At 39.2% G+C, this 19,789-nt stretch overlaps 1 protein-coding gene and 1 pseudogene across 3 annotated transcripts; both read right to left on the reverse strand.

The window, feature by feature from the left end:
- Window positions 1–1,186: 1,186 nt before the first annotated feature.
- CCNL1 (cyclin L1) lies at window positions 1,187–17,852 on the reverse strand. 3 transcript variants are annotated; one of them, XM_050779870.1, is made up of 11 exons: window positions 15,096–17,852; window positions 14,715–14,789; window positions 14,168–14,277; window positions 8,323–8,443; window positions 7,460–7,524; window positions 5,566–5,665; window positions 5,351–5,455; window positions 5,121–5,262; window positions 4,763–4,874; window positions 4,565–4,663; window positions 1,187–1,919 (listed from the first exon to the last, which is right to left on the reverse strand). In XM_050779870.1, exons 1-11 carry the CDS (start codon window positions 15,396–15,398, stop codon window positions 1,865–1,867), a joined length of 1,287 nt encoding a protein of 428 aa, XP_050635827.1. In that variant the 5' UTR covers window positions 15,399–17,852; the 3' UTR covers window positions 1,187–1,864. The 3 variants fall into 3 exon arrangements, with proteins under 3 accessions (XP_050635827.1, XP_050635825.1, XP_050635826.1); XM_050779868.1 differs by lacking the exon at window positions 1,187–1,919 and adding an exon at window positions 3,084–3,876; XM_050779869.1 differs by lacking the exons at window positions 1,187–1,919; window positions 4,565–4,663; window positions 4,763–4,874; ... (1 more) ...; window positions 5,351–5,455; window positions 5,566–5,665 and adding an exon at window positions 5,709–7,210.
- Window positions 17,853–17,956: 104 nt separating this feature from the next.
- Window positions 17,957–19,278, reverse strand: LOC126948280 (keratin, type I cytoskeletal 18-like; annotated as a pseudogene).
- Between the last annotated feature and the right edge of the window lie 511 nt (window positions 19,279–19,789).

Raw genomic sequence — 19,789 nt, forward strand, 5'->3', positions numbered from 1 at the left:
GCCTTAGCGTGAAAGGGATGAGGGGCTCAAGGCCCACACAATGAACGCTGCTCCCTTCCAGTTTTCACATAGGGAAGTGATGTTCCCCTTAACAAACCTCATGCACCTCCTGTCTCTCCGACCCCTGCAATATGCCCATGCATAAGACCCTCAGCATGTCCATGCTTTTAACTTCATTTTTAAAAATCTGGTATGTAAATATTCAAACTTATGATTGTTAAAAAATTATTTTTTGAAAACTTTCATGAAAACTGAATGTTTTAAAGTAAGCTTTTGATGCAGACTGTGGTGTTAATAATGGGGTTATAAGTGGCGATACTTAAAAGCAATTAAAGCAAAACTTAGAACTTCAGTTCTAAGAAAGAATTAGTCATTTTTATGTTCACTTTGTTTTAAAATGTGAACATGGTTAAGAATTTCACCGGTCTTTAAAGATACCAACTGCAAAGGACAAATGTAATGTTCCATAACATGAAAGGACTTGTATTAAGAATCAGGATTTCGCTGGGCGCGGTGGCTTGAGGCGGAGATGGGTGGATCACAAGGTCAGGAGATCGAGACCATCCTGGCTAACACAGTGAAACCCCGTCTCTACTAAAAATACAAAAAAAGTAGCCAGGTGTGGTGCAGGGAGCCTGTAGTCCCAGCTACTCGGGAGGCTGAGGCAGGAGAATGGCATGAACCCAGGAGGTGGAGCTTGCAGTGAGCCGAGATCACGCCACTGCACTCCAGCCTGAGCGACAGAGTAAGACTCCATCTCAAAAAGAAAAAAAAAAAAAAAAAAAAAGGATTTAATTCGTGGGTCATTTAAGGAAAAAAATATCAGGATCATTAGGACAAATAACATTTTCATTGCTGTAATGGGCCAACCAAAACATGAGACAGAGGACAGAGGGAAAAGAGATACAAAAGCCAGTGAAGTACAAGCACCAATGGATAAAAACTGAGAACCCAGTAAAATACCTGGTGGATGAGGCAGCAACCTAGTTTTCAGTTCTAAAATAACAATCTGGGTGTCCAGGCTTCTGAATTCCAGACAAATAAAAAAATTAAACCTGAATCTGTTCAATCCTCAAGATCTACCAGTTTACCACACAGTGGACAGAAAAATGTGTTCAGTGACAGCACAGAGTTACAATGAACAAACCCAGAAGGTGAAAAATTCTTCTGGACATGACCCAATTTCAAGTAAGAAATACGGAGAAGCCTGTGGTTAAAGCCAATGCAACATATTTGGACTTTCAACAAACCAGTTAAAACAAATCAGAGATGAGGGCTTTCTGGATACTGACAGGGGTAGTATGGCATTACTTTTAACTCTTACAATAAAGCTATATGGTGATGTTTTAAAAATCCTCAGTCTTGTGGATTGAAACACTTGGGAACAAACTTTCCTTGTATGGGATTTTCTTCCCAATAGCAAGGGTGGAGTGGAGAATTGGTGGGACACAGATTAAGTAAGTTTTGCTAATCATTATTTTTGGAGCTGATAAACAGGTATTATGGGTATTCCACAATTTTGTTTCTCAAAGTAAGTTTGAAAATGAGTATTACTTTTAGAGAAAGCTTTAAAATAGCCATAGAGCAGCATGAGGTTAACATCCTTTGACAACTTAGAAAACAGATTCAGTAACAGACAATAAGACAAAAATCAAGACCCTGAAAAAAATCTTCGTCTAGCCCACAAAGCCACCTCTAAAAACACCGTTAACATACAAACCTCATTCCACATGCAGGTGTATCCTCCACAATTCCCCATCTTCACAAACAACCCTCACCCACAGCACTCCTATTTCCCAGCAAAGATAAAGCACATAAATAATTTCAATAAGAATTTAATACTTGGGAGGCTGAGGTGGGAGAATCACTTGAGGCCAGGAGTTCGTGACCGACCTGGGCAACGTAGCAAGACCTCGTCTCTAAAAAAAAAAAAAAAGTTAAAAAAAAATTCAAGATTAATTTGCTAACAGGGCCTTTGCTGACATTTGCCTCTGCCTTTTTTCAATGTCTTGTAAAGGAAACAAACAGTTTAGCATTTAGAAGCAGTTAGCTTTTCAGAATATCAATTTATAATTCAGCAATGTGTATTACAAATCATGCAGCAATGTCTTAATGAACTATCTACCCTCTTTCAAGCATGAAGTGGCTAATTTACACTGGGTCTTGTTAGTTCTGGTTAGTCTTTATAGTTACAACTATAACTGATTTAAGTAGCACTCCCAACACTTTTATATCCTAATGAATCTCATCTCCTTCAAAGGAGTTGCCTTGAGAAGCTACTTTTTCCAGCCTCCACCACTTGCCATTGGTGAACACATTGTAAGACTTTGGAATGCTCTTCAGAAGCTGTAACTTTATTTATAAAAATATCCTTAGCAGTAATACATCTTCCTCTTTGTGGGTGTTATTTTATTTCTTGAAACAGCAACAAATCACTTGGAGCCAAGTCTAGTGGACAATTAAAGTAGGTAAAATAAATGTAATGGAGATCTTAGTGTAATTATAAAGTAATGCAATATTTTTGACTTTTAAGATCTGTAAACTGATTTCCAAAATCTTGAAAAAAATACCAAATGTGAGTAACTTGAAAACATTCATTTGGATAGAAATTCCGGCTTTTTCATCAAAACTTCACTTCTTTGTGATCAGCTTGTATTCTATCAACGACTCAAGTTCAGGGGCCTCGCCTTTTCTCCTAGCCTACATAAAAGTCATAACATTAAATGCCTAAATTATACAGAACTGTTAAAGCTCAATAGTTACTAAGTTTTGGTTCATTCAATACAGCACCTCATTTCAGAAATAGTACTTAAATCTGACTCAAAATTACCTTATGCAAATCAGGTTTTTTGGTTTAGTGCTACAATATTTAATGTTACATTGTTGGGTGACTCCCATTCCCTTTTTCCATATATACAGTGAAGACTTACAATAGCTCACGATGCAGTTAAGAATTGCATTTTAATAATCTCATACTACCATCTAATGGAGGAAAGAATAAGTTCATCAGAAAACCAGTACAGCCATTTTGCTATTAAAATTTTGCTTTTTAATAATTTATTTAAATAAGATATTTGAAGCAGTTTAGAAAAAACAAGATTTGTATTTTATTTCCTTGTAAAAATCTTTACACATGCAGACAAACCAGTGTTAAGAAAGTATTCACCATCATTTAAACAAATAACCACTTAAATAGAACAGTGTCTGCAATTTTATCTGTATAAAAATAAGATACATTTTTACAGAATTCACGCTCCAGTTCTTATAGCAATAAACAATACACAACTATAATAAAGTACAATTGAACCTGACCATGGTTTTTAATTAGATACTGCTAGGGCATTTTAATGTGCAAAAAAATTAACATAGTTCTTTTCAAAAGAAAATGTCCTCAGTGTTCTAGAGACCTAGAGGGTTTCAAGAAATCAAATCCTAATCAGTTTGCGTTTAATGTTTTGATTGAGTCCATACATCACACTGTAGATAGGCAAAACCAAGAACTGATGCAGGCTCAAAGGAAGAGAAAATCAGCGCCTGTGCCTGCCATGTCCTGAGCGACTGCCACCATGGTGCTTGCTTTTATGGGACCTCTCAAAGGAGCGAGATCGTTCACGCCTGTCTCTATGATGTCCCCTTTCATGCCTGTGCTTCTTGGCTGCATCTGAGTGATCCCGAGACTTGCTCTGAGATCGAGAACGAGATTTTTTCCTTTTATGACCATGTCTGTTTGAACTTTTTAAATCATCTCTGGTATGCTTGGCCTTAAGGTGAGGAGAACCATGATTATGATGTCTTCGAGGGCTTTCACTGTGACTGCGGGACCTGCTTCTTGATCTCGAGCTGTATGTTCCAGATCGACTCCGCCTATTATTATAGCTTAGATAATAAAAATTTGAAGTTTAGGTTCAGTTTCTATGGGGAACAGATTACTCTGGTGGTTGCTCATAACAGGTTCAAAACAAAACTACCAGCTACATAAATGACAAACCAGAACTTTTCAAAATCTCCCCACCCATCACTGCTGTATGCCCAAGCCTATATGTAACATATTAAATCTTAAGCAAATGTTCTTATGTCTATATTCCAAGGGGAGTAATTAGCAATTTTTAGTGTCCTAGAGCTATGCTTTTTATTAAGTATCTCCCACATGTTCAAAGGACATTGAAGAGCCACGAGGAGCTAACAATCTAATTACAAGCCTAACTAGGAAGGATTCATTGGTTAATTTGATTATTAGTTATTAATAAGGGGTTAATGAAATACATTTTCTAACTGAAATTTTTTAAAAAAGGAGTTTTCACATTAAAAACAATACTATGGCCCTCAAGCACTTTGTGGGTAGCTCCTACACTTCTCCAAAAAACATGGGAGAAAATATAACAGAATGCCATTAAGATACTGTACGTCCAGAACATCTCCAAACTCATTTCTCATAATTTACCTCATATTAAAAGCCTAATTCTAACCTAACTTTGAAAATAATCTATGTTCAATTTTTAAAGAAAAAACATTAACCTTTAAAAACTCCAAATAAGACTGCTTCTCTAAGAAAACATTTACTTACTGTCTTCTTGGAGTATGTGATCTAGAACGTGATCGTGTTCTTGACCTTGATCGACTTGCACTTCTGCTATTTCTACTTCTCTTGCTGTCTTTTCTTACACTTCAAAAAATCATGACACATTAGTTACAAACTTAGTGTGTTAAAAAGTAAACACATAAAAGATTCCTCAAGCCAGTTTTCCAGCCCAAGTATACTCACCCATTGTAAGGGCTTTTGGAAGCCTGTTGTCTATCCTCAGGTTCTTTTTTTACTGTCTTCACATTAATGGAGATTGGTGATTTCTCTTCAGCTTTTACTTCTCTTGGCGATGCTTTTAAAAGACATAACAGCATGTTAACTACTAGATTTAACAGAGGGCCAAAAAGTTGTTTCTAAATGTAACTCAAAGTACCATGCTTCCGCTTCCAAGTATTAGTCTTTACCTGACTGCCATAAGAGAACATAGTAGCAGTTTCTTAACATCATTTTTCTCTATGCAACTTTCAAATGTAAAAGCTCTCTAATAGAAATACACTTTCAGTGCCCCCAAGTCGTTTTAATTCTAAATACATCTTACATGGCTTGGAGGCTGGAGAAAATCCACCGAGGGTTGAAAGGGCTGGAGTTCCATCAGGATTCAATCCCTTTGCTTTTAATTTGGCTTCTTGTAAGGCTACTTTTCTTTTTTCTACTTCTTTTTCCAGTAATTCATAGTTTGGCTGTTGGGGAAAAAAGAAAGTTAGTATTTCTCCCTTACAGTAGCTTAGACTCTTAGCATCTTGGCACAAATGAGTAAATAGAGAATACCTTTTTTCTGGTATAAAGCCTAAGCGTTTCTATGCAGATTTCCTGGATTTCCTCTTCCGTAGTACCAAAAAGAAGAAACCAATGGGGACGAGTTGGCAATGGAATCTAAACCATAAGAACAGAATGGTTTAGGTTAAATTTTTGCTAAATCTGTATTGGAACCACCGAAAATTTGTGATTCATCCTACAGAACAAAATGGGAAATATACACCTACCTGAAGTGCTCTAGCTGCAAGGTAGATGCAAGCACATGCTATAGTCTCTGGTTGAAATCGAACAAAAACATTGGTTCGAAGACTGTCATTCATGTAATTCCTGAAAAATATTTCAACTATAAGCTTGTATGTAAACAAACCAGTTCTTCTGAAGCTTACATAAAATTGGAGACTCAATCTACTTTATTCTTTTTTCTTCTCTTATTTATATTCACATCCTCATATTCTAGCATATAACAACTCTTAATTCAAAAAAATCAGTAAGCAGTAAGAATTTAATAGTAGGACCATTTGCAATTTTCCTATATATGAGCGAAGCTCTTTTAAATTATTTTGTATTACAATCCAACTAGAAATTACTCCTAAAGTTAATATATTTCTGTAAAAAGCAATGCTTTCAAAGTCAATTCTGACATGATTAGTTTCAGAAATGATAAACCACTCCAATAATACTTCAAGCCATTAATTACTGACCATCTCTCCTTTATCCACAATAAAAGCAGTGTCAACCAAGTTCTTTTCAAAAGCTCAAAATACCGTTAACAGGGGTAAAAAGGCATTTTCAGTAGGTAACAAGTTAAACTTATATTAAGAAAATTAAGATATTTAGAAAATCTAGATAGGGAAGTAAAGAGCAATAAACACATATAATGGCCTTGTTTACATACCTTTTTTGTGACTAGGTAAAAGAGATAAACTACTTCAGTTAAAAAATTGCTGAACTTTTATTAATGAACCCTCCCCACAACATTCCTAAACTATTAAAGAAATTTTACAGGTCATTTAAAAGGTTAAGCTGAAATTAAATGGACTATTTCTTAAAAATCCTAAACCATGAGAACTGCTATAATCCATTTTATGCAACACATACTTAAAATGTCATGCATTTTATAAAAGTAATGAGACTTTTCTAACATTACAAATATTTACTGAGTCCAAAAGAAGCATGGCAGTCATTAAAAGGACATCTTGCTGGGAAGTCCAAAATATAAAAATTACTTCACTAAGTCCTTCACATCAATAGTCTTAGGAAACAGTAGTTGTGGCTGATCCACAAACTCCTTGGCTTGACCTTTAAATAAGCCAGCACTCTAAATCACACATCTGCATCTCAAAAAGTCCAAGTGCTAAGGCATTTAAGCAATATAATAGTAACATCTCTTTTAAAAATGAAGTGCTTCTTGCTTCTAATATTACCCGCAATACAGCCAAGCAGTTATATAAATTAAGCCAGTGTGGGAACTGGTTCCCATTTTAAGCTGCAAGTTTGTAGTCTCCTTTGGTAGAATTCACGCTATACATACTAAAAATAAAAATTTAGTCAAACTCCTAATAAGAAACCATTTAATTCATAATGGCTGGACAACAAATCTATCAAAAATGAACTATTCATTTTGATAGTTACAAGTATACATTAAATACATAGGCATGTCAAATAGTTACTTCTAGAAGCAAATATACAAATCCTTTTGACACCCCGACAGAACTAGAAGATGCTGCCAGATGGATATGGACCACTTCAGTGAATCTCGGATGAGAGCTTGCACTGGATTGGCTGGAGAGCAGGGTAGCCAATCAGGCCATCCTGAGGTCATGGGCTGAAGTGCAGAGGGCAGAGTTCTATGACTTACCATCATGGACTACCCTTTAATTAAAGAGTAGAAAAAAGAACAAAGTTAAATTGAGTTCTCCATTAAAAGTAATTAGTCAAGCCAAGAAAACAGGAAGCAGAAATAAGCATTATTTACCTTTTGGTTAAAAAAAAAACAAAAACAAAAAACAACAAAAAGCCCCAAACAAACTTATCTCATTATTTTGGAAAGGGAAAATGAAACTTACTTTATTTCTGCTTCTGTTTTCCTGGCTAGGAAAGAAATCTAAAAAAGTGACTTACCAGGCAGTTTGAACCAGGGTTTGATTACGTTCACATTCTAAGACTTGTAAATACATAACAATGATCTGAAGGACAAGGGAAAAAAACTCAATTTAGTATACTGGTAGTTCTTTCCGAGTAGAGTTCAATGAAAAAAGTAATTGAAAATGTTAGATTCAAGTTATAATTCTGCATCGATAATACAGACCAATTTAAATGTACGTAAGATTCTATTGTGAACTGTTATATGACTAGATTTTATATAAATTCTGTTTAGAAGTACATTTCAGAATTGTACAGGAAAAAAAGGAAACTAAAAGAGTATTTTTCATTGGCACTTTACTATGTGATGGGCACTGTGCTAGATTATTTCACCTAATTTCCCAAGGTACATTTCTAGCCCAGGTAGTCCTGACCTGGGTAACTCACTCTACCGCTTATATTGCGGTAAGAGAAAGCTAAGAGATGTTGGGAGAAACAAATTTCCGATAATGCTAACAGTGAGCAGCCAACACACTTAGAACATTCTACTATGACAGTAAGTGTGCCAGACACTTTTGTAGCTACACATTTATTCCTTGGAATGAGGAACTTTACATCTCTGTATTCTAGGTGGAAAAACTGGGACTTTAACCACAGAAACAAAAATAACTTCTCTATGAGCACACAATTAAGATTTAAGATTTGAATCTACATTTTTGACTGTCACTTTACTGATAAATCTCAACATCCAAAAGAATGTTTTTCGATGAAGCCTGAACCTTTAAAGGAATGCTTTTTAAAACCAAGGTTAATGCTCAGATAGAAACATAAATTCATATAAAATAGAATTTTTATAAAAGTCCTAATACTTACGAACCCAATTTCTGTACTCTACAACTCACCTTATGAGGATGCTTGACATGAACACAAAATCCCAACTCCTTTAGCACCCTCCTCTCTGCTTTGATAACTTGATTTTTGGTGTTAATGTAGTTCTGATCAAGGATCAGGGGGCTTGGAGTCCTATAGTTTGTAAGAAATAAAATCAAAACTGTTTTGCACATCCAAAAAATTTTATTTGTGGCATCTCCATTTTCCCTTCCAACCAACTATTGGCAACAGAAACCAGCTTTTTAAACTCCTGCAAACAAGTTAAAGCATTAATCTTGTGCTGTCCAAGTTATGCTAATTAAATATATACATCTACGAGACTAAGTTCCTAAAGGAACTAACAATTCTGTAATGAAAAAAATTCACTCCAATGCTCTAATTCATCCTTGCCAACTTTTCCATTCTGCTTATATTCTAGGAGTGTATATATATATATATATATATGTATTTAACTTTAGTGATAGCATGATTTGTTATCACAAACCTCAAAGTCTCTCCAAGAGACTTTCCACTGGCCAAAGTAATGTGCTCCAGGCTGGTCCGATGGTAGTGGGTTATCAGAACTTACTAAAATCAGTGTCACTAAAGTTGGTATACAACCCCCCCACTGCTATTTGACTGGCTTAAAAAAAAAAAAAAAAAACTAACGTGCTCCTAAGATTTACAGTACTATAAAGTCCTCAAAGATCATACTAATAAATATTTCAGTCATTCTATAAAATAATAACTCTTGGCTGGTTTATGGCCAAAATTTTTCAAAAGTTGGGGGGGAACAGTGGGTAGTTAATCCAGATTCCCCTCCAATGGGGTAATATGTTTTTAACAATCTGTTGTTAAGAGCCTACCTGTTTAAAAAAGTAATCTGAAAACTATAGATTCAGGTCAATTACCCAAATAAATTAAAAATCACATTTAAAACTCCACGTGACCCATGAGATCCAGGCCAAAATTTGGTCAGGGTTGTAGTTATTAGGCAATATGCTTTAGTATTAATACAGAAAAGAATGAAGGGCTATAGTGAGGGAACCAGAACATATTCAAGGGCTCTGTACCAGACTAAATTTTGGTAACTCGGAAGTTTCTATAATACAGAAGGCTTATGTTAGTGGTTTAATGCTTTAAAAGTAGCACATTCAACTGATGTTATCCCCATGTTTTATTATATAGTTTAAAAACCTATTACATAGCTTAAAAACTTACAATAAAAGACGATCTTATTTATGTCTTACAATTCGGAACTGGTTTCTTCCCGAGAAGTTTCAGTCAGGAAAGGTTAAGGAATTGGGCTTTTGTTTTCTGTTGTTGGTCATGTCTGAAATTTACCCAAGTCCAACACATTCTTAGATCCAACCAACAAAAACTACAATTGTTATCAAGACACTGATTATATGGTAAAAGTAGAATACTTCAATATTTTTGTCCATACTCATTTCATTTTCAGCCAAAAGACTTAAGAGTCTTTGCTCTAGGCAGGATACACGATCTATTTTTAAGACAGTCATCCTCTCTGCCCCAATAAACATCAGATCCAGAAAAATGTATCTCATATTTTTAAAACAAAAATCTACTTTGATACATGCACCAAAGGTTAGAAAACAATCTGCAATGAACTTCATTATCCCTATGGTAACATTAGAGTAAAAAGTCAGTTATCACACATTTTCCTTACTTTCCTCCATTTAAAATTATTACAGAAACTGGAATGCTTACTAAACAAAAATTGGCAGAACTAACAAGATAAAAGACATCTGTTACTTAAAATGGCCTTCACTCAGACCCATTCCTCACACCTATGAGGAATGAGGCCACCAGCTGGCCTCATTGAGCTGCTTTCTAATATTAACGTGTAATGATGAATCCATTTTATCAGGACAGTAGGCTACAAATTGCTCTTTGGAAAATAAGTCAAACTTAATTCTCATGAAAGCAACCTCTCTCTCTCTCTATATATATACATACACATATACATACATACATATAAACATATTCCAAAGATCTTAAGGTTTATGATCAGGTATTATCATCATAGGAAATTTGGAAAAAAAGTACACCAACCTCAGACTCTATTTAACTTATGGTGGTGTTATCTAATGGCTCTCCTTAACTGGCATTAAGAGATAAAATAGCTCCAGTGTTACAGCTGCACACCGTTTTAACTCTTAACCCCTTGCAATCCAGACAGAAAATGGTATCATCAAAATCCCTAATAAAATGTAATTTTATGAAAATATAGTTGTCTCATTTTTCTCTATTTGTTAATAAAAATGACACCTCTTAACATAACCTGCTTTAAGAGCTGCCTTCAAATGGTGATATAATTCATTTGTTCTTGCAATTACACTAAAGCAGCTAAATATTTGTTTGAATTATAGCTACTATTTAGTCCCAAATCAAACTTATACGCAATATTCTGTTTTTGTGTCAAAATCCCAACGACATCAAAACAGATTTAAGAAAACTAAACCCATTATTTACTATAATTCAATATACACTTAACTTCTTGCTTAATCCTGCTATTTATTACCCACAATTTTCAAAGTTAACTTTGTGGGTATATAACCTAAAACCAGACACTTTTATTTTGTTCAGAATTGGTTCTACCTCACAAATCAAGGGTGCACCTGTAATTTACAACTACCTGGTAGAGATTACTTTGTATCATAAATTTAAAAAAATGTATCTCCATAAACCAGCAGTAAACAAAGTTTCAAATTACAAATTAGTACTTTCTGTTGCAAAAAGTACATTAAATTAAGGTCTGCTAGAATTTTTTCCTCCCTAATCAGGTAAACTTTCCTTGCCAATAAAGTCTGGGGAGGTGGCATTTTAAAATCTCTTTAAAAAAGAAGTCTTCATCTATTCAGAGAAAACTCAGAAATAATTTTCATTATCAACACACAAACTCAATTTCTGCTTTAAGTTTCTATTGTCCAATGTTTCTGATTTATAAGAGAATTATTTTCAGTTTTAGAAAATCCTGGTCTTCGGTAATTAGAAGTTTATTATATGGTTTGTTAGAGGAGCTTTTTTCCTTTAGCATGATTATGTAATTGACATATAACTCAACAATAACAAAAATTACAAAGTCCAAACATGGTTAGTCTCATTTATGTGTTACAAAGACTGAGAAATTTTGGAACCAGGTTCTCAAGAGACTGTAAGAGATAGGTAGTTTACAAAGAGGCATACTGCCAAGCAATATACAAAAAATCTGTAATGCCTACTTAAAAGTAGAAACATTCTTTATAGGTATTTAAACAAACTGAAGGCCACCTTGTAGAGCCACAGAATTATACTATAGAAAACTGGTAGATTAAATAACATCACTTAATACCTTTCCAATTCGTACCTATCCAACTTTTATTATCTATGGATACACTGAAAGTACATGACATTTACTAATGAGAATGGTTAAAGCAGTCTTTGAAAATTTTAATATGCTGCATCTCAAAAGTAAATATTTGGAAACTACTACAATGAAAAAGCAATCGTCCCTCTAAATTTAGCCATTTATTGTGAACTTAAAAGATAACTACTGAACCACAAAAAATTGAAGGAGGAATAGGCCAAACAATCCAGGTTGGGAACTAAGCACTGGTACTTTTTAAAAAGCTCCTCTGCTAATTCTCAATGTGTAGCCAGGGTGAAGAGACCAATGACCTACAGGCGACATGAATAATGTATCTCCACTGTAACTGTCACAGTCACACTACAATTTAAAGTTACGAATAAACTAGATTAAAACAAATAGCATCATCAAGACAAGTATGCTTTACCTAACTAACGTATAATACCGACAGTACTTTCTAATGACATTAACCTGTGCAAAAATAAATACAAAGCTATAGTTTTAATAACTTGGACAGCAAAGACAAAAGCTTGTAACAAGAAACAGGAGTTTTTCTAAATGGTTCACCAGTGGCCAACCTGTTAGTCCCCGATTCCAGTGACCTATTCTCAGAGCACTGGCTTCTCCTTGGGGATTTTCGATACTTCACTCACTGTTGCCATGACGACAGCTTCATCTCTATGTACCACTCCACATCACCCAGGCTTTGGTAAATGTAGCTGGTCGCTGTATAGTCGGTTGCAAGGGAAAAAAGAGTTGAAGTTAATAACATATACAAGTTACGTGCTTGAGTAAACTTGTAATATGCATAGAAACACTTTTACATCCTGCTTTAAAAAAAGGCTTCCATGCAATTAACAACTCCTTTTAAATTTTGCTATAATCAGACTTCTAAGATTGAAACAAAATCAGTTTCTCTGTAATAATGACCCAAAAAACAAAGTTACATCAGACACAACGATCAGGTGAGATTATATTATTTTAAATTCCATGGTTTTTACAGGTAAGACCTATTCTGACATCAACGAAGAAAACTTAGTCTCACAGGAAAATTTCACAAAAGATAATCGTATGATTACATAATAGCTGGCTCAATGGTTCAAAGAATAATACTAGAAAACCATTTCCTTTAAGCAAAGAGAAACCTTTGACTAAAGATAGAGCCTTGTATTAGTGTCATAACTTTAAACATCCTGAAGAATCAGCCAGGTATCTAAATACAGATTAAAGCTCAGACCATACCAAAGACCAATTTGAAATCTTCCCAATTCCCAGGGACTCATCAACAAACTAAAAGATGTTTTAGAATTTAAAAATTACTCTATCCCTGGACACAGTTAAGGTGAATGAGAAAAGATGGGGGAGAAAAAGTATGTAGAAAAACTGTTTCAGACTTTTTGACTAGGATATTTTTTTTTAAAAAAGAACTGTCTGTAGACTCACAGAATAGACTAGTCATCTAAAAGTTGCTTTAATATTTGCTTGTCTGAATAGTTCCATTACTGCCAACTTACAGATTCAGCCAATAAGGACTACACATATAGGATACTAACAGCACTAACCAACATACCCAGCCCCCAGAACAACTTATAATCCTTTTAATAACTTCCTTTCAAACTCAGTACACTGACTAACATCACTACAATTCCTTAAAGAGTGAATACAAAAACTAATCTACACCAAATATATCCTTCTGCAGCATGTACTGAAAGTCACCTGTAGATGCAGGAAGTCCTGCAACAAACTTTTTGGTACTGCCTCACAGGAACACATAGGTCCACATAAAATTATGTTACCACAACACCTAGGAGATACTATTTCAGTCTCTGTATTTTCTTACAACATCAAATAAATGAGCCTTATCTAAATGCAACCCAGTCAATCTTGTTAATTTTCTAACCCACTCACTGAGACTGTATCTGACCAAAACAAAATACCTGTTTATTCCCTTTGACTTCAAACTTCAAACTTTATCATCCTGCAGTCCTTTCAGATCCGGTATTATTCGATATATCGTAGTTCAATGTTGAGAAGTACTTTAACAAAAGCCAACCTCAATTGATAAAGAATTAACTGGGACTTCGAGTAGAAAAACATAATCTACACAGAACTTTGCCACAATATTAACTTAAACTACAGTGTTTAAACTTCCACAGCCTTCAGTCTTCCAGAGAGGGGAGAGGAAAAATAACTTACAGAATACACTCACACTTGAGCCAAATGTACTCCCTTTCTTGTTAATCTTAAGCCACAGGCCTGGCTTCACAGCACTGTTAGGATTGTCCATAAATGCAACTGCCTCTACAAACTTTAGATAACCGGTTAATTATGTTTCTTTTTTCAAATTATTTTAAATATTAGTGTTCCTATATGAACTTTAACACCTAAATTAAAGTCCGTTTTCTTTTGCATCCATATTCACTTGAGAGGAAAGATGTTTTGATTTGATGACGAGTGCACAGTACAGCAGTAGCAAGTGATGCTATGTTCAATAATGCCAATCTTACCTTTTTCCTCTTAACTGGCGTAGGTGGTGGAATACATTGATCACATCTCTTATTCTTCTAGGTGCTTCTTCGATTTTTGATGCAAGATTAATACAAGCCATAGCAACAATCTGTAAGAAGCCACGAGCCACAAAAGCCATTGTTAGATTAAACTCACTTTGAAGAATAAACTTTAGAACACAAGTGGGACAATCTTTAGTAAAATTAGAGCGGACATTTCTATGCCATAAGCCTACCAGCTATGCTAGTACTACACTCTTTGTTGTTCCACTCATCTTAATTTTGGTTCCAGAGTCAAGCTCAATCTCACAGCACTTCTGTATTTGGTTGAAAACTACTTCTCGTTAAGAGGGCACTTAGGCTCGGGATCCATTTTCTGGATTGTGAACCATACTCTAAAGGTTTCCACTTCCTGGCGAGTGAGAAGTAGGTACAAAGGCCTAAACTAAACCACTCCCTTTCTGGAAAAGCTGGCTGCTAACACTACCCCTACTTCTGCCCATTTCCGGATGAAGAAATCCCTTTTACCCGCCTCCGCTGTGCTTACCTCGAAACTGTGTTTGACGAAAGATTTGGAGTAGAAAAAACGATGAAACAACACCTGCCCCGTTGCCATCGCCACCTGCAGACAAGAGAGGAGAACGGAAGCGCAGGGGTCAGGCGGGCCCGCTCCAGGCGCCGCCGCCATTTTGTGCCGCCGATCGCTTCCCTTTCCCCTCCCGCCGCCGCCGCGAACAGCCCGCTGCCAGGTCCTCCCTCCGCCTCCGCAGCCCCCCGCCCCGGCACACCCCGGCCCCGGCTGGGCCCCGAATGGGAGAGCCTGAGGGAGCCGTCCCCACCCTCCCGGGGCACAGTGATACGGGGATGCGGCGTAGGGGACGGAGGGGAGGAGAGGAGCGCCCAGCCGACCCAGGGCCAGAGCACTGACCTGCGGCAGCCGGAGGAGAATGCCGGCGGCCTGGATGAGCTCGCAGCCCAGGATGCGTAAGTCTGTCTCGCTGGGCAGGTCAAGCCCGTCCTGCATGGATGGGGTGGGCGAGAGCCTCTCCTCCGGAATCAGAGAGTGGTCGATGGTGAGTGAAACTTCCGAGTACAGGCGATCGCCGATCAGGATCCCTCCCGTCGTGGTCGTCGTCGTGGTCGTCGTCCCGGAGCTGGAGCCGCCCGCGCTTGGGGCGGCAGACGAGGCGGCGGCGGCAGCAGTAGCTGTCGAGTGAGGCCCGGACGCCATAGTCTTAGCGAGCTGCACGCAAGCTCAACGCAGCCGGAACCCGAAACAAGACTAACCAGCGTTCTCGGCGCGACGGATATTCCCGTGACCGCCGGGTTCTGGGCCGCTTCACGCCGCGTGCGCTTCCGCCCTGACGTCACCACGCCGGGCCGCCGCGCGCCAACTAGTCCCTTCAGGCCGCGCCTCCGCCCTCGGCATTCGGACCTGCGAGGAGTGTTTGGTGCTGCGATAGACCTTGGGGTCATTAGTGGCTAAGGAGGCCTTCTCTAGCCAAGGCCTGTCGACACCACCTTGTTTGTGATACTTAGCCACACGAATAATGGAGCTTTACAAGATCCCTTATGCCCAAAATAGAGATGGCGGCGTTGGCTATCATCTCTGCGCCCCTTCACCCTGCGTTCCGGCCTCTTCCTTTAACCTCGGCGCGGCTAGTGTTCCGCATGTACCAAGGGAAGTGGCGGCCGACCTGAGCGCGCTTTGGCGGGTGAAAGTGGTGACTGGTGTCGTGTGTGGACGAATGTGTAATATAAAGTGACCCTCAAGGAAACTGGAGAGGGCTGCTTTACAGTATTTATCCTGCTTTACAGTATTTGAAGAACACAAGACAGTGGACTGTATCGGTTCCCAGATGAAAGTTCCCCGGGGGGCGTGTTTTTGCCAGTGTGGGGAAGTAGGGCGGAGGCACAGGAATGACCGTGAGGGCGGCTGCTTTCGTAGCTCCGCTTGCGAAACTCCTGCCCGGCCTTTGACACTGACAAGGCTTTCAGTAATCTGGAAAATCCCTAGTTTCCAAAAATAGTCTTAGGGCGAGGACTTGACAGAGGTAATTTGATTATGCCTGGGAGTGTCAGTTCATACATAGTTACCTGCCGAGGGTAGGCAGAATAGGTGAAGTCAACCTCGTGGGTTTTTTTTGTCTGTGATGTTAGCTAGAAATTTCCAGCGTTTCCTGAACATTGAAGTAAAAACGATGATACTGATCTAAACTACTAGAATCTAGGTTGGAAGGAAAGTAATGCATCACGTTTTACTCTTGACGCTCAGAAAGCGATACCCCAAAGACTGAGAGGCTTTAGAAGCTGCCTCATAATGCAGGTCCCCCTAACCTTGACTTGATGCCCGCCCTTTCCCCAAGTGCGGGGAGGTACTCTCTGAAATTTCATTCCCAGACTAGAGAAGCCTCTTTGTAGAAGAAACAATCGCATTCCTCCCCTCACTGAGATCTGGTATCCTATTTCAGAAAGACAGAAATGCAGCCATGCCTGGAGGGACTTTTTCACAAGATAACTCAAAAGAAAATTATTTGCTAATTAATTTCTGTCCATTCATTCTTCCTAATAATCATTTGCTGCTTCTCAAAATAAATGTCTACATTTCCCATCTCCCCTTTCCCCTATGAAAAAAAGGATATAAAATCTTCTGTACTCCATTAAGCTACTGGGTAATGATTCTCCTGCTATTATTCCGGTGTTATGTATGCCTTGTCTCCTGTTAATCGCCTGTTATCAGTTGATTTTTTTTTCTTTTTTTAAGGTGGAGTCTCGCTCTGTCGCCCAAGCTGGAGTGCAGTGGCGAGATCTCGGCTCACTGCAACTTCCGCCTCCCGGGTTCAAGCGATTCTCCCACCTCAGCCTCCCCTAGCTGGGATTACAGGCACACACCACATGCCCAGCTAATTTTTGTATTTTTGTAGAGAGGGAGTTTCACCATGTTGGCTAGGCTGGTCTTGAACTCCTGACCTCAGGTGATCCGCCTGCCGTGGCCTCCCAAAATGCTGGGATTACAGGCATGAGCCACCGCACCTGGCCTTACCAGTTGATTACTTAAGTGAACCTTCAGCGGCAAAGTTGTTTTAAAACGTACTGATAATTGAGCCTTGTCTGCAGAGGTTGAGGCCATTGATTTAAGGTGGGCCCAGCCAGTGGTTCAATTTTGCCTGTCTTCCAGTGATTGGAATGTACAGCCAAGAGAGTGTAATTATGGTGCTGGCAGAAGTATTAACCTATCTGGATGTCACTGTCTTCACTTTCTGACTAGGCTGCTTCCAGGGAATCTTTCCACCTCAGTATTTATGAGAGATCTATAATTTTATAACAAACTTTTAAAGGAGACTTGGTTTCCTTAAACACAACTGATGACACCAGTTTTCTGGTTTTCTTCCATTTTTGTTTTTACAGCCACTGTCTCACTGTGTTGCCCAGGCTGGCTTTGAATTACTGAACTCAAGGGATCTTCCCACCTCAGCCACCTGAGTAGCTGGGACTATAAGTGGCACACCACTGTGCCTGGTCAGTTTTCTGGTTTTGATAACCTTCGGTTGTGTGAGATATTATCATTGGGGAAAGTTGGAGGAATATATAGGAGAAGTCTGTTTTTGCAACTTTCATGTCTTATTTCCAAATAACTCTAATTGATTATGGACTTCATTGAAACATTGGACTTCAATGAAATCATTACCTATATTTGTAATGACTTGAGAATAATATAATTTAACTTAATTTTGACCTCTGAACTTTTTATTGGCCTCCTGCCCCAAAGGGTGCCCTGCTTCTGCTGGTTTAATGTCTCAGAACTTTGGTGTCTTTGGTCTCAGATACCACTTTGCCATCCACTCTCCAGTGGATGGTGGTCTTTTGGATGGTTTGCATGGAGTTGCTGCTGTCCAGGGCATCACCAAGATTGAAGTCCTTGCCGTCTTCCAGCAGGTGGCGGTAGGTGGCAATCTCAGCCTCCAGCTTGACCCTGATGTTCAGCAGGGCCTCGTATTCCTGGGTCTGGCACTGTCCCTTTGCCCGGGCCTGTGCCAGCTCTGACTCCAGGTGCAGCAAGATCCTGTTAAGCTGCTCCATCTGCAGGGCATAATAGGCCTCCACCTCCCTTAGGCTGTTCTCCAAGCTGGCCTTCGGATTTCTCATGGAGTCCAGGTTGATCTCCAAGGACTGGACTGTATGTCTCCGCCCTGTTAGCATCATAGCAGCTCCAACCTGGGCGGACAGTGTGATGACCCCTGTCGTGCTCTCCTCAATCTGCTAAGACCAGTACTTGTCCAGCTCCTATTGGTTCTTCAGAGCCAGCTTGCCATATTGGGCCTGGATGTCTGCCATGATCTTGGTGAGATCCTGAGATTTGGGGACATCTACCTCCACATTCAACCCAGAGCTAGCAGTCTGGGCTTGTAGGCCTTTTACTTCCTCTTCGTGGTTCTTCTTCATGAAGCACAGCTCCTCCTTGAGAGCCTCAATCTGTCTCCAGCTGCAGCCGAGTGACATTGGTGTCATGGATTTCGTTTCCATGGATGTTGTTCTTCACAGACTGGCATGTGGCCAACTCTGTCTCATACTTGACTCTAAAGTCATCAGCAGCAAGACAGGCATTGTCAATCTGCAGAATGCATTGTCCACAGTATTTGCGAAGATCTGAGCCCTCAGGTCCTCGATGGTCTTGAAGTAATGGCCCCAGTCTCTGACCTGGGGTCCCTTCTCCAGGTGCTCCTGGATTTTGCTTTCCAGCCTCTGGTTCTTGGTCTCCAGACTCCTCACTCTGTCCAGGTAGGAGACCAGGTGGTTGTCAGGCTTTGCATGGTCTCCTTGTTCTGGATGCCACTCATTCCTGCCAGACCCCCAGCCATCCCTGCGGCCAGGACCTGGGACCCCATGCTGCCCCAGAAGCTGGTGGAGTGGGACATGGAGATCCGGGAACCAGAGCCCCTGGCGCCTGCACAGACGCTGGCCATGCTGCTGACCAGCTGGGAGTTGTAGCTGGGTGCCTGGACAGAGACCAGGCACTGGTAGTTGGTGGAGAAGGCAGAGTGAGTGGTGAAGCTCATGCTGTCCAGGGAGGAGGATAAGAGGACAGGACTCAGGCTTTGCCGACCAATTTAACTTATTTTTAAGACATATCTTAATGGAAGATTTTCTCCTCTTTAGAGTCTTCCACTATGCCTCTCCAATAAGCTGGCTTGGTGACGTCTTGATATACTTTATATTTTTACCCACTAGGTTCTTGATTAATCCAGTAAAGGTTCACAAGCATAGGAGGGAGAAGTCTGGGGGATGTGGGTGGGAGGAGGGTCCCTTGCTCTCCAGTAGTGCCCCTCTCTACTTCAGAGATCTGTTCCCAGTGGACCTCTGCTCTCTACTTCCTGTATCTGGCAGTCATTTCCAGGACAGCAGAGCCACCCAGGGCAGTTCCATAATTTTGTGCCCATTTCCCACTCATTTCTGACAGAACCCTTCATTTTATTGAAAACACGTGATTGTTTTTACTGTTCCTCCCTCCCAGCTTCAACAAAGGAGGAGGGGGTGGATCAATATTTTATATAGGTATTTACTTAGCATTAACTCATCAAACTGTCATGTTATTTTAAACTTTAGTTTCATTTTTTAAAAATC

The sequence above is a fragment of the Macaca thibetana genome, chromosome 2, assembly GCF_024542745.1.
Source record: "Macaca thibetana thibetana isolate TM-01 chromosome 2, ASM2454274v1, whole genome shotgun sequence".
Classification (NCBI taxonomy): Eukaryota; Metazoa; Chordata; class Mammalia; order Primates; family Cercopithecidae; genus Macaca; species Macaca thibetana.